Below are 15,371 nucleotides of genomic sequence, written 5' to 3' on the forward strand. Positions count from 1 at the left end.
TTCCATAGCTACCTGGATTACACCTCCTCCTACCCTGCCTCCTGCAAAAATGCTATCCCTTATTCCAAATTCCTCCACCTCCGCCACATCTGTTCCCAGGAGGACAAGTTCCACCACAGAAAACATCAGATGGCCTCCTTCTTTAAAGACCAATATTTCCCCTCCCATGTGGTTGATGATGCCCTCCAATGCATCTCATCCACATCCCACACCTCCGACCTTGAACACGACCCCTCCAACCGCAGCAAGGACAGAATCCACCCCCCACCAAAACCTTCCACCCACCAACCTCCGTATACATTGCATCATCCTCTGCCATTTCTGCCACCTACAAATGGACCCCACCACCAGAGATATATTTCCCTCCCCACCCCTATCCGCTTTCCGTAAAGACCGTTCCCTCCATGACTAGCAAGACAGGTCCACGCCCCCTAACAACCCACCCTCCTCTCCCGGCACCTTCCCTTATCACCACAGGAATTGCAAAACCTGCACCCAGACCTCCCCCCTCACCTCTGCCAAAGGCCCCAAAGGAGCCTTCCACATCCATCAAAGTTTCACCTGCACTTCCACACACGTCATTTACTGTATCCGCTTCTCCCGATGCAATCTCCCCTACACTGGGGAGACAGGGTGGCTACTTGCAGAACACTGCAGAAAACTTCTCCAGATACCTGCACCAATCAACCCCACCACCCTGTGGCCGAACACTTTAACTTCCCCTCCCACTGTACCGAAGACATGCAGGTCCTGAGCCTCGTCCATCGACACTCCCTTACCAGCCAACACCTGGAGGAAGAACACCTCATCTTCCTCCTCAGGATCCTCTAACCACATGGCATCAATGTGGATTTCACCAGTTTCCTTATTTCCCATTCTCTACCTTACCCCAGTTCCAGCCTTCCAGCTCAGCACTGTACTCATGACCAGTCCCATCTGTCCATCTTCCTTCCCACCGTCCACTCTACCCTCCCCTCCGACCTATCATCTTTACCCCCACCTCCATCCACCTATTGCACTCTCAGCTACCTTCCCGCCAGCCCTACACCCCCCCCCCCGCCCATTTATCTCTCCACACCCAAGACTCCAAACCTCATTCCTGATGAAGGGCTTTTGCCCAAAACGTAGATTTTCCTGCTCCTTGGATGCTGCCTGACCTTCTGTGCTTTTCCAGCACCACACTCCCGACTCTAATATCCGGCATCTGTGGTACTCACTCTCGCCTAGGCTAACATCTATCCCTAGGCAAAAGTGAGGACTGCAGATGCTGGAGATCAGAATCAAGATTAGAGTGGTGCTGGAAAAGCACAGCAGGTCAGGCATCATCTAAGGAACAGGAAAATCGATGTTTTGGGCAAAAGCCCTTGATCAGGCTTCACTAGACGAAAGGGGTAACCTAGGCACCCACATGGGCCTGAGCTATGCCTGTCTCTTTGTTGGCTACGTAGAACAGTCCATCTTCCGTAGCTAGACCGACACCATTCCCCACCTCTTCCTCCTTTTCATTGATGACTGCATCGGCACCACCTCATGCTCCCGCGAGGCGGTTGAGCAGTTCATCAACTTCACCAACACATTCCACCCCAACCTTAAATTTACCTGGACCATCTCTGACACCTCTCTCCCCTTCCTGGACTTCTCCACCTCCATCAATGACGATTTCCTGATGAAGGGCTTGTGGTGATAGGTCGGTGGGAATGTGGAGCGGACAGGTGGGAAGGAAGATGGACAGGTAGCTCAGTCAAGAGGGAGGAGCTGAGTCGGAATGTTGGATCTGGGATGGGGTGGGGAAGGGGAAATTTAGAAACTAGTGAATTCAGTATTCATGCCGTGTGGTTGTAGGTTCCCAAGGTGAAAGATGAGGTATTCCTCAAGTTTGTGGGTGGCCTTGTGTAGGCGGTGGAGGAGGCCCAGAATGGACATGTCCTCAGGTGAGAGGGGGAATTGAAGTGGATGGCCACCGGAAGGTGGGATTGGTTGGTGCGTACAGACCTGAGGTGTTCCCTGAACTATTCCGTGAATTTGCACTTGGTCTTTCTGTTGTAGAGGAGACCACATGGAAAGCACCGGATGCAGTAAATGAGATTGGAGGATATTCAAGTAAAGCTCTGCTGAATTTGGAATGATCTTTTGGGGCCTTGGACTGAGGTGAGTGGGGGTGGTATGGACACAGGTTTTGTACCTCTAATTGGCAGGGGAAGGTGCCGGGTGTGGAGAGGGGATTGGTGGGGAGCGTGGACCTAAGATGGAGGGAACAGCCCCTACAGAATACAGATAAGGGTGGGAAGTGGGAGTCTGTGGGTTTGAAGTAGATGTCAGTGTTGAGTTGGTCACCCAAGATCGAGATGGGAAGGTCCAGGAAGGGGAGGGAGGTGTTGGAAATGGACCAGGTGAATTTGAGGTCGGGATGGAAGCGTTGATGTGGTGAATGAGCTGTTCAAGCTCCTTGTGAGAGCATGAGGCAGCACCGATAAAGTCATTGACGTAAGGGAGGAAAAGGGGGGGATGATGCCAGTGTAGCTGTGGAAAAGACAATATTCCATGTATCCTATGAAGAGGCACACAGGTACTCATAGCCACCTCTCTAGTTTGTAGCAAATGGGAGGATTGAAAAGAGAAGTGGTTAAGGGTAAGGACCAGTTCTGCCAATCGAATAAGAGTGTTGGTGGAGGGAGACTGGAGGGGGAGGGTGGGGAGTTGGGGTCAGTGGGAAAGGAAGAAACAGAGTGCTTTAGGCTTTCCTCATAGAGGACGCAGGTGCAGAGGGACTGAATTTCCATGGGAAGATAAAGTGTTGAGGGCCCGGGAATCGGAAGTCATGGAGGATTGCAGGGCGAGGGTGGTATCTCAAATGTATGTGGGAGGTTCCTGGACCAAGGGGGGCAGGATGGAATTGATATAAGCAGAGATTAGTTCAGTAGCGCAGGAGCAGGTGGAAACAATCAGTCAACCGGGATAATTGAGCATATCGTGAATACTCCTTAACAGTGCAGCCCGGTTCATTAATGCTAGTCAAAAATGGGTAACATGTTCGTTCAATAATCTGACTATAAAAATGGATCATGAACAGGGCAAAAACAGAAGTCATGGACACCAGTGTTGCTCATGGTCTAGGTGCACTTTGGCCTCACCCTGATTGAAGCTCACTCAAAGAGCTGGACCCTGAATATTGGGTAGATGGACCCCAGTCCTGGCCCTGAGCATGAACTTGGCTAGGTAGACTTCTTCCTCCAAAATCTGTTGAGTACAAACATCGTCTGCTACTTGGTTCCTTTGAAACCAAGCTATTTATTTTTGCAAACATTTGGGCCATAAGAGGTGAAACCTTTCAAAGTTGATTAGCTCATGATGAAAAGTCTCAGTCATATGCAGTACAGCTTGATGTTGATAAAGCCTAGGCCTGAATCTTGAGTTTTTTTGGCTAAGTCCAAGTTACATCAGGCTTTGGAAGATTTTTCACCATGAAGCCCTGCAGGTTCTCTCGCTGTGTTTTACCAAACTTTCTGCCTTCTTACCTTCTCCATTGTTATGGCATCTTTCAAATTCAATTCTGGCCATATCTTACCATGCTCCATTCCCAGAATAATTTGCCACTTAGCAGATATCTCAGAATTCATTGGTATGCCTTGTGCCTGTGCCATCTTTAAAAACCCATCTGCACCTGAACAAGCAATATCAATCTGGAGTTGTCCTGCATAATTCCTGACAATTGCCCCGGACATGGCAGACAGGAAGAAACTGAGCTTTTGTCTTCCATTCAGTTGGGTTCCCCCATCTGCCCTTCTAAAATCTCCAGCTGCCAAGGAGAATTCTCTTTCTCCTGGCCTCCACTTGTCTCACCACTGCTTTTGGGTTGATGTCACTGAGATAAAGTGCCTTTGTTTGACATTGTGTGACATCACACATATCCTGACTCATCCAAAGTGATTGTCCAGGAGCCTTCAGCACTTTAATTTTACAGGAACTGTGTGTTCTAATCTGTTCTTCCATGGATGCTTTTAAAAGGTGAAGACTCCTTGTAGAATGAGGTTTGCTCACAACACTAGTTGACCTGAAGTGCATGGAAGTCTGCACGCTGTAGAGAGATATGTGATATGGATTCATTGGAGTCTCTGATGTGATCAAAAATGGGATGGCTACATCAATTTGACATGTGTCCATGTGAGATTTTCTGGCTGTAGGTCACTAAATTAAACAGCCATACCTAAAAAATAGGGCACATCAATTTTAGGCTTAATTGTCTGGAAGTTTGTTTTCCTATAATAAGCAAATAAAAAAATAATTGTCATCGTTTTATATTCCAGGTCAATTATTTAGTTGCAAGGAAGCTGTCTGAGCTGGGTATGTAAGTTTATAATTTTGCAATAGAATGTAATTCTTATTTAATCAATGGTTCCCAAAATCCACAGGTCAGCATGGACAGACCCTTGGCAAAAATCTTCCCCATCTAACAGGACAATCCAGTTTCTGCTATTGATTTGGGAAAATGTGCAGGCTGCCACCAAAACCTCAGCACATCCCTTTCAACTCTGTGGTGTGTTAATTGAAAATATATTTTAACTTGAATTTGCCACTGCGGCCCACCCAGGCACATTTAGAAATCAAGAGTCTTTAGCTCCATGTATGGAAAATCCTAAACCATAATTGCACCTTGAGGCACCTTTGTTGCATCATTCGACTCATAAGGGGAAAACATAGATTTTACCACTTGCAAAGCCAACAATGATAGTGATCCTGCACATCCAAGCCCTTGCTGTTTTCCAGCAGGTTGCATTGGAATGCAACTGAATATGACAAGAGAGTCAATTGAAACTGAAGTATTATAGAGGTTGTGTACATGAGAGTAATTATAGGAATGTTTCAAAATGCAGAACAGTTTAGTTGAGCCAAGGATGTCAGTGTTACTGAGTTCTTCAAGGGGTTAGATGCTGCTCTTCCAACCTTTACATCTGAATTTAAGTGCTGCCCTGATAGGTCAGATAGATGTTGCAATGTGGTCAACAGGAGCAGTCTTAATTCAATTTTTAAACAATCAGAAACCAAAGCACAACATGTAATATCAATAAGCAAATCCCAAGAAAGCTACTGGTGGATGGGAGATACAGCAGAGTTGGGGAAGTTGGACTTGAGTCACAATGTGAGAGAATAAAACTGTTTTGATTATACAGGGAATACAAAACGTCACTTATCACAATGTATTGGTGTTTTTCAGAAAGGATGCGTACTGTGTTAGCCCGAGAAAACAGCTTCACTGTAAAAATGTTCACATTCCAGTTCTTCACAATGTTTACTTCTATTGTTTACATCGCTTTTTTTCTGGGAAGGTGGGTACCATTAAACACTCCAATTTGTATAAATCAGCAAATCTTATAATTCATTGTGAATAATAGTATGGGAGATTTAGAAGTGTGGTAAAATAACCTATGCAGAATTTTAACTCACAAGTGGCAGGTGTGAGTTTGGTTGCAAACTGGGGGTAGTAGGAGATTGGTTGCAGGTGGTTTGGTGAGACAGGTGGTGGTGTAAAGACCCAGAAAGCGGTGCTGGATCAGGAACTCATTCTGTTCCTGCCCATATCTGAGGTTAACCTTGGTGAGTTTGCAGATGAACAGGAAAACCATGGAAGCTGTCAACTGTCATTAAAATATTTAAGTCCCTGACTATTTTAGGATTTAACCCAGAATTCCAACTTTTAACAGCTAGTGCTTGTGTTTCCTAAAATGTGTTGAACTCAAATCAACCATGTGAAAGCGGGGACAGGGGCATGCTTGGAATCCATCAAAGTGTAGCTAAACAGCTTTTGCCCTGCCTGTGTGAGAGACAGATAAGCACAGCACTTCTTTACAGCTTGATTCATGACCTCCAGCTGTTCGAAAGTTAGATTACCTGTATTGTACTTCACTCACCTTGATCTATAATTCCTTGTTGTCAGTCTTTCACTACAGCATAGGAAGAGCTTATGCAGCTCTAACTTGATGATGGACAAGAGTAGTAACACCAGCAATACTAATGGCGGTAGGAGCAACACCAGTACCAATGCCAACTGTCTTCTCCTCAGCTGTATACCACAGAAATGAGATTCAGCTTGAAGGAGGTAGACTCCCAACACAGGATCAACAGAACAGAGGATCAGGTCTCTCAACACGTGTGCACCAGTGTCACAGGAGGCTGAGGCATTCATAGCCAATCATTGCTGATATATTTAACATCATAGAACAAGACCTCCTTCCAGTAGACCAGATACGCATGCATTTTTAATGGCCATCAAGTGGCTATTACAAAGGACATACTCCATCACTCCCTGTTCTCTCCATCTCCTTGGTACATTCATATATATAATTATTTGAATTAGGAGCAGGATTGGATCAAATAGCCACTTGAGCCTACTTCACCTTTTGAAGACACCATGCCTGATCGTAATAACCTACGAGTCTGTTTTTAAATTAAGAATCTAATTCAATCTTAAATTTATTCAATGACTCTGTCTTCATTATTCTCTTGGGAAGATAATTCTATGATCTAATGACCCATTGAGATAAAATCATTTCTCCTCATCTTCATTTTAAATGTGTGTTCCTTTATTTTAAATGGTGCTAGCAGAAACTACCTCTCAACATCTACCTAACAAATCTTCTTATAATGTTATATGTTCCAGTAAGGTGACCCCTCATTGTTCTAAACTCCAATGGATATAGGCTCAAACTCTCCAATCTTTCCTCTTAGAATAGCTACCTCATTTCAAGAAACAGTCAAGTGAACCTTCTTCAAACTTCTTGTGCAATTTTATATTTTCCTAAGTAAAGACAATAAAACTATATTCAGTATATTTCCAGATATGGTCTCACCATTACCCTATATAACTGTGACAAAACTTCCCTATTTTCATTCTCTTTGACCTTTGCAAAATATGCAGTTTCAATTATCTTTCTAATCAGTTGCAGTACCTACATGCCAATGTTTTGTGATTCATACACCAGGGCATCAGATTCCTCTCTACTGCAGAGTTATGTAAATTTTCATCATTTAAATTATATACTACTTTTCCATCCTTCATATCATCCATTATTAGCTTACACAGTTTAGCTCACTCATTTAACATAGTTAAACCCTTTTGCAGACTCCTTATGTTCCCTTCACAATCCACTCTCCTACCCTTGCTTCATCAGCAAACCTATCGAGCTTTACAATCAGTACGGCCGCTGCCGCCCGTTACACAAACTGTACTAGTTTGATGATTCCTTCGCTTTTCATCCTGATTTCTGGTTCTCCTTTCACGCGTAAGGCAAATAGCACTCTACAGGCCTTGCAGAATCATGGAATTGCTTCCTAGTCAACGTGCAAGATGGCCTAGGTTCCTCTGATAATCCCTAGACCTTCCTGAAAAACGTCCAGGTATGTGATTAGGACTTCAATCAGGCAACCAATTTTGCCCCTTCAAGCTTGGGCCCTTGCTTTTTACTACAATCAATGGTAACCAGCTGCTTCTCGTACGAGATCAGAACTGCAGTTAAACATTTAATCTGTAAAGATTCCATGGTATGGGTTCTCAGTCTAGTTGAGATCTTACACAATCTTAAAAATTGGAATCCACATCGAACTTTGTTGAAGGCTGCTTCTACAATAACTGATATAGCTGCACTGGTATCAACCTTCATTAGAATTGGGTGACCATTTAACCAGATATTTATTTTGATTGGTTCCAATTTGGATGTTGATGAACAACTTAACTCTTCCAAGCCAGATATAGCTGGGCTTTCCTGGGTGTGCACTCTCTTGGATACCGGCCTATGAGTCCTCTTACTAAATTCAAGCTAGATAGATTCTTTTGCTGTCCTGAGTCTGCATACTGGCAGCAACTACAATGGCTTGCTGGCCCAGATCCTGAAAAAAGCCTTTGGTCAAGGCTTGGCTTTATTTTGGGGTTTTGCTGTAGGTTTACCTGGAGTTCAGGAAATGACCTGAGTGAGGCTATTCAATTATCTTTGCTCAAGTGGTGTTCTCCAAGCTCAATCAGCCTGGCAAGGGTGTCCACTTCCATTGGCATACTCTTGAACTCATAAGCTCCATTTGCAGCATTTTCTCATGACAAAGTCAATTGTAGTGTCTGTTTGAAGGCCAGGTGGGCTTCAGCTAGTAGGTGCTTTTGCATGGTGGCATCATTAATTCCATATACCAAACAGTCTCTCAGCATCTCATTAAGGGCTAAACCATGACCCTGCCAGTTATCTTCATCAAAATTCCCAACACGGATTCTCTTCGTTCTCAAACTGGCCGAGTAAAAGCATAGCATCTCAGAATTAGAGGAGACATTATATTCCTTAACTAAATCTATTAATTCTTTTAGTATTTGGTGCTTCAGGAAAAGTTAGGCTGCTAATAACCAAAAAAAGCTGCGGATCCACAAGTGGTCAGGAAAATGACCCATTGCTTTTCATCTGCCCCACTGTCATTTGTCCAGAAAAAAAAAACATATTCTTTCCACATGGTGGGTTCAGTCTTCAATGGCAGGATTCAAGCCTCCCAAATAATGGTATCATATCAAGAAATATGTAGCCCAACTCAAAGACGACTGTTGCAAGCAAATTTCTTCAGGAGCACTTTTTTTGTTTCATCAGCACAGAAATAACTCCACAGAGACCAGTACCCAATCACAAAGTCACCCTTCATTTACATGTGCACAGTAATTGACACTGATCTGGTTTCCTCAGAACCAGCTCTCAGCGTGAACAGAATCTTGGACGCTCCTGTTAATTTTTTTTCTTAACTCATTTGTTAATATTTTTTCTCGTTTTTTTTGTTACCCCCACACTACCGCCTAGCTGTAGAAGTGCTTATTTATTCCCCCGCACCCATGTTGTGTGTGTGTAGGTGTGAGACACAGGAAAGACACAAGGTGCACAAATCTTTATTCAGTTTCCACCACCAGGAAGAAAGGAAACACCCGAGTGGCCAGTGATAAGCAGTGCCCTTCACATCAAAAGGAACACACTTGTTAATTCTTTTTTGATGGCAGGATCAAATGAGTCAAGCTTCTCAAATAACAGTATGATACCAGAAAGGCAACTGTTATGAACAAATTTCTTCAGGAACGTGCTTTTCTCTTGTTGCCACTGAAATAACTCACAGAGGCCAGTATGCCGTCCCCAAATCTCCCCTTAATTGCACATAGAGTACTTGACACTGATCCAGCACCCTCAGAGTCAGCTCTCAGAGTGAGCAGGATGTCTGACACTCCTTTTTTTTTGGTTTTTTAATTATTATTTACCCCCATCTACCGCCTAACTGTGGTAGTGCTTATTTATCACCCGCACCCATGTTGTGTGTGTGCAGGTGTGAAACACAGTGAAAGACACAAGGTGCACAAATCTTTATTCAGTTTATACCACCAGGAAGAAAGGAAATACCCAAATGGCCAATGACAAGCAGTGCCCTTCACATCAAAGGCAACACACTTGTTACTTTTTTTTTCTTTTTCTAAATACACTTGTTAATTTTTTTCTCTTTTTTTTCTTTTCCTTCCCTTCACTCCACTCTGATCCAGCTCCCTCAGAGGCAGCTCTCAGAGTGAACAGAACCTCTGACACTCACGTTTTTAAAAAATTTTTTTGACATTCCTGATTTTTTTCTTTTCCATTTCTACCCCCACACTACTGCCTAACTGCTTATTTTTTCTCCAGTACCCATGTTGTGTGTGTGCAGGTGTGAGACACAGTGAAAAACACAAGGTGCACGAATCTTTATTTAGTTTCCACCACCAGGAAGCGAAGAATTACCCGAGTGGCCAGTGACAAGCAGAGCCCTTCACATCAAAGGGAACACACTTGGTTAATGTTTTTTTCTTTTTCTAAACACACTTGTTAATATCTGTCAGGCAGGACTAGCTGACTGGACACCAATCAGGGAACTAATATCCTATGAGGTCCTCCTGGCTGACCTTGTTGCAATCACTATATTGGGGTAAGTTGAGACATGAGGCAGAATCAGATGAGAAGTCTGGCAAGGAGAAAGTGAGGACTGCAGATGTTGGAGATCAGAGTCAAGAGGGTGGTGCTAGAAAAGCACAGCAGGTCAGGTAGCAACCGAGGAGCAGGAGAATCGGCATTTCGGGCATAAGCCCTTCATCAGGAAATCTGGCAATACCTATCTTGATGAAGGGAGCATCTTGCTACATTTTTTATGCTTTCGCCAAGCAGAGTGGCATGTTTCTCGCTAGGCAACAGTGACTTGCCAATTAAAGGGAATTATAACTTAGTAAATGCTTTTTTAACACCACAACTTGACTCACTAATATCCATCTTGCCAATTTACCAAACATACCAACTGAGCTAGACTTCAAGAATTCTCAACATAGATCTGTTTACTGGAAACCTGAGCTCATTGCTGTCTGTGAAGTCTCAATGTTGGACACTGGGTGCCAGCATCATAGGGTACCCTTCATGGGCATTGACAATGCTCTGCCATGTCCAGAGCAATTGTCAGGAACCAAACTTATGCAATGGGCTTTTAAAGATTGTGTGGACATAAGCAATGCTGGTCCTTTGAGGGAAATATCAATGAGTGTCAGGTTGTATATAGTAAGATGGGGATAGAATTGGACATGAAGAATGCCGTGGGGTGGGCTAGAGAGATAGTAAGATGCATTTGGAAAGATATGATGGAAAATCTCACTGGGTCTTTTGGCGAGAATCCCTTCCAAAAACTCTCATCGAGCCAAAAAAAATCCAGCAAAGTTCAACCCATTGATTTTGTCTCCGTTCACATTTTTATCATGAATACGAAGTACAATTCCATGTGGTATTTCACTTGCAGTGCATGTGTAGTATTAGTATCCTGTAATTAACTTTCGTAATTAACTTATTTCTCTGTTAGGATCAATGGGCATCCAGGTAATTATGTGAGAGTAGCTAACAAGTGGCGATTAGAAGAGGTGAGCAAACAATTCCTGATTCTTTACATTCCCTTTCGAGAAACATAAATACATACATTATATGTTACCGTGAATGTAATTATCAATACAGGTTAATGAATTGTTTATTATATAGAAAACCTAGGGCAAATAATTCCGACTAGTATATTGAACACCTTTTATCTAGTTTCTTTTTAATATATTGTCTAAATTGCCGATCTGTTTATACAATCAAATTTCAGGGATAGCTCTTTTTCACATCCTTTCTGAGGAAGAATAGTTAAATGTTCTGAGTATAAAAAAGATTTTCAAGCTTCACAGATTATTTTCTTACTGTTATGTGGCACTATCACTACGCTAAATTGGATAGACTTTGAACAGATCTAGCAACTCAAGATTGGGCATCCATGCAGCACTGTAGGCCAATAACAGCAGCAGAACTGAACTCCAGCACAATCTGCAACCTCATGGTCTGGCATGTCCCCCACTCAGCCATTGCCATCAAGCCAGGGAATCAACCCTGGTTCAAAGGAGAGTGCAAGAGGGCATACCAGAGGCAGCACCAAGCATACCTGAAAATGAGGTGTCAACCTGATGAAGCTACCAAATAGGACTACTTGCATGCCAAACAGCATAAGTAGCAAGTGATAGAGCTAAGCAATCCTGCAGCCAGTGGATTACAACTAAGCTTTGCAGTCCTGCCATTCAGTTGTGAATGCTGGTGGACAATTAAATAACTCACTACAAGAGGAGTCTCCACAAATATCCCCATCTTCAATGATGGAAGAGCCAGGCACATCAGTGCAAAAGATAAGGCTAAGGCATCTGCAATAACCATCAGCTAGAAGTGCAATGTGGATGATTAATCTTGGCCTCTTCCAGTGGTCTCCAGCATTACATATACCTGTCTTCAGCCAATTTGATTCGTTCTGCGTGATATCAAGGAGACACTGGATTGTGCAAAGACAGTGGGTCCTGACAACATTCTGGCAATAGGACCAAAGACTTTGGCTCCAGAACTTGCTGCTCCCCTAGCCAAGCTCTTCCAGTACAGTTACAGTGCTGGCATCTATCTAACAATATAGAGGATTTACCAGGAAGGTTATGTCCTATACACAGAAAGCAGGACATATCCAACCCAACCAATTACTGCCCCATCAGTCTTCTCTTGATCATCTGTAAAGTGATGGAAAGTATCATGAACAGTTCTATCAAGCAGCACTGCACAGCAATAACCTGCTCAGTGACGCCAACTCTGGGTTCTACCAGGGCCACTTAGCTCTTGATTTAATTACAGCCTTAGTTGAAATATGGGCAAAAGAGCTGAATTCCAGAGGTGAGGTGAGAGTGACAGCCTTAGACATCAAGGCGGCATTTGACCCACTGTGACATCAAGGAGCTCTAGAAAAATGGAAATGAATGGGTATCGGGGCAAACTCTCCACTGGTTGGAATTATACTGGCACACAGAAAGAAAGTCATGGTTGTTGGAGGTCAGTCATCTCAGCTGCAGGACATCTCTGCAGTAATTCCTCAGGAAAATGCCTGAGGTCCAACCATCTTCAGCTGCTTCACCACTGACCTTGCCTCCATTGTTGCTGATGATTGCACAATGCTTAGCCTCATTCATAACTCCTCAGACATTGAAGCATGTCCTTTTCAAATGCAACCAGATCTGGACAATATTCAGGCTTCGGCTGACAAGTGGCAAGTAACATCTGTGCTACACAAATGCCAGGTTACGTTCAGTACCAACAAGAGATAATCTCACCACTGCCCGTTGAAATTCAAATGGAGTCACCATCACTAAATCCTCCACTATCAACATTCTGGGGGTTACCATTGACCAAAAACTCAACTGGACTCACCACATAAACACAGTGGCTGCAAAAGCAGGTCAGAGACTAGTCACCCACCTCCCAATTCCCCAAATCCTGCTCATCATCTACAAGACACAAGTCAGGAGTGTGTTGAAATTTTTGATTTGATTTGGTTTATCATTGTTACATGTACCTCAGTACAGTAAAAAGTTTTGCTTTGCGTGCAGAACAGACAGGTCAAACCATACACAGTGCATAGGGATAATAGAACAGAGCGAGAAGTACAACATTATGGCTGCAGAGAAGATGCACAAAGAGCGAGGTTAACATTAAATTGAAAAATTGAGAGTTCCATTCAGAAGTCTAATAACAGCAGGAAAGAAGTAGTTCTTGAGTCTGTTGATATGTATGTTTAAGCTTTTGTATCTTCTGCCCAAAGGAAGAGGTTGGAAGATATTATAATCAGGGTGAGGGGTCTTTGATTATGTTAGCACCCTTTCCAAGGCAGCAGGAAGTTTAAATGGAGTCAATGGATTGAGGGTAGGCCTGCGTGATGGACTGAGCTGTGTTCACAACTCTCTTTAGTTTCTTATGATCCTGGGCAGAATAGATTTAATACCAAGTTGTGGTGCATCTGGATAAAATGCTTTCTATGGTACATCTATAAAAATTGATTTGGAGATGCTGGTGTTGGACTGGGGTGTACAAAGTTAAAAATCATACAACTCCAGATTATAGTCCAACAGGTTTAATTGGAAGCACAATAGCTTTCGGAGCGCCGCTCCTTCATCAGGTGGTTGTGGAGGACACAATTGTAAGACACAGAATTTATAGCAAAAGTTTACAGTGTGATGTAACTGAAATTATACATTGAAAAATATCTTGATTGTTTGTTGAGTCTTTCATCTGTTCGAATACCACGATAGTGTCACTTCTTTCATATGTAAATCACAAAACCTTTTTTTAAAAGTTACAGTCTCAGGTTAATTGTAACAATTGGTGTTAGCCAAATAATGATGAAGGTGTTAGCCCCCTGTGTTCTCTGTCTGTGCTATAATGTTTAGACTGATTCTAAGCTAAAAATGAGTTAACAGAGTCTTACATGAATTCATGCAGTTTTTGAGCAAAGTACAATGTAACTCTGCAAGTACAAATTCACCTCACAAACGTATATGTATATGTGTGCATGTGTGTGCGTATCTGTCTGTCTGTCTGGGGTAGGGAGTGTGAGTGTGAGAGAGTGTATATGTGTGTGTATGTGAATGTAGAATGTCTAAGTCTGTGAGGGGGTGCATGTGTGAGTGTGGGAGTGTGTCTGTAGGAGTGTGTGTGTGTCTGTGTGTCTGGGGTGGGGTGGTTGTGAGTGTCTGTGAGAGAGAGTGTATATGTGTGTGTGAGTGTAGAATGATCTAAGTCTGTGAGAGAATGCATGTATGAGTGTGGCAGTGTGTGCATCTGTAGGGGTGTGTGTGAGTGTGTCCGTGTCTGTGTATACGTGTGTCTGTGTGTGTCCGTGTCCGTGTCCGTGTGTGTGTGTGTATAGGAGTTGCGCGTGTGTGTGTGTGTATAGGAGTGTCTGTGTGTGTGTGTGTGTGTGTATAGTGCGATGTGGTCACCTGTTGTGTGACATGAACCCAAGGTCCCGGTTGAGGCCCTCTCCATGGGCTGTTTGCCTCTGCTCGGCCATTTTTCACTGTTGCCTGTCCCGAAGTCCGCCTTGGAGGATGGTCACCCGAAAGTCCGAGGTCAAATGTCCTGGACTACTGAAGTGTTCCCCACCTGGGAGGGAACACTCCTGTCTGTTGATTGTTGTGCGGTGCCCATTCATCTGTTGCCGTAGCCTTTGCCCAGTTTCCCCAATGTACCATGCCTCAAGGCATCCTTGTCTGCAACATATAAGATAGACAATATTGGCTGAGTCACATGAGTACCTGCCACATATATGGTAGGAGGTGTCCACACTCTGACATGTCTTGCAGCGCCTACTGTGATTGGGTTGTAAGGAGTTGTCTAGAAAGCTGGGCAGCTTGCTACGAACAATGATCTATTTGAGGTTTGGCGGTTGTTTAAAGAGGAGCAGTGGAGTTGTGGGGAAGGTCTTGGCGAGGTGCTCACCCTCATTGATAATGTGTTGCTGGTCACGAAGAACATGGCGTAGTTTTTCAGCTCCTGGGAAGTACTGGACAATGAAGGGTACCCTGTTAGTTGCAATACGTGTCTGTCTCCTGAGGAGGTCATTACAATTCCTTGCTGTGGCACGTCAAAACTGGTGGTAGATGAGTTGAGCATCATACCCTGTTCTTATGAGGGCATCCCTGAGTACTTCAGATGCCCGTCACGTTCCTCCTCATCTGAACAGATCCGGTGTATGCAAAGGGTGTGGTCTGATAAGTAGATAGTAGACTTCCCCGCAGGGATAATGTTATCCACTGTAGTGCCAGGGTAGGCTTTGCTACTACTGGTGAGAATGCCAAGTTTTTCCAGTTTTTTGTTCTTGGTGTGCATGTAAGTGGTGTAGTTTTGTCACCTTGTCTGTTTGGCAATGTCGTGTAATTGTACTGCTGTATCCTGAGCGCAGGATGAGAGTGTGGACTCCATCTGAATTTCAATATTGTGGCGCCTGCTGTAGTGTTGGTATACAAGATG

General features: G+C 43.7%; 1 protein-coding gene across 1 annotated transcript in view; it reads left to right on the forward strand.

The window, feature by feature from the left end:
- The window catches only part of LOC132824543 (anoctamin-9-like), a 199,318-nt gene that overhangs the window by 131,719 nt on the left and 52,228 nt on the right, over nt 1–15,371 (forward strand). The window contains exons 11-13 of the mRNA XM_060839176.1: nt 4,305–4,341; nt 5,213–5,324; nt 10,870–10,927. Of these exons, the coding sequence (XP_060695159.1) occupies nt 4,305–4,341; nt 5,213–5,324; nt 10,870–10,927 (207 nt within the window). The remainder of the gene's footprint in view (nt 1–4,304; nt 4,342–5,212; nt 5,325–10,869; nt 10,928–15,371) is intronic.

The sequence above is a fragment of the Hemiscyllium ocellatum genome, chromosome 18, assembly GCF_020745735.1.
Source record: "Hemiscyllium ocellatum isolate sHemOce1 chromosome 18, sHemOce1.pat.X.cur, whole genome shotgun sequence".
NCBI lineage: Eukaryota > Metazoa > Chordata > Chondrichthyes > Orectolobiformes > Hemiscylliidae > Hemiscyllium > Hemiscyllium ocellatum.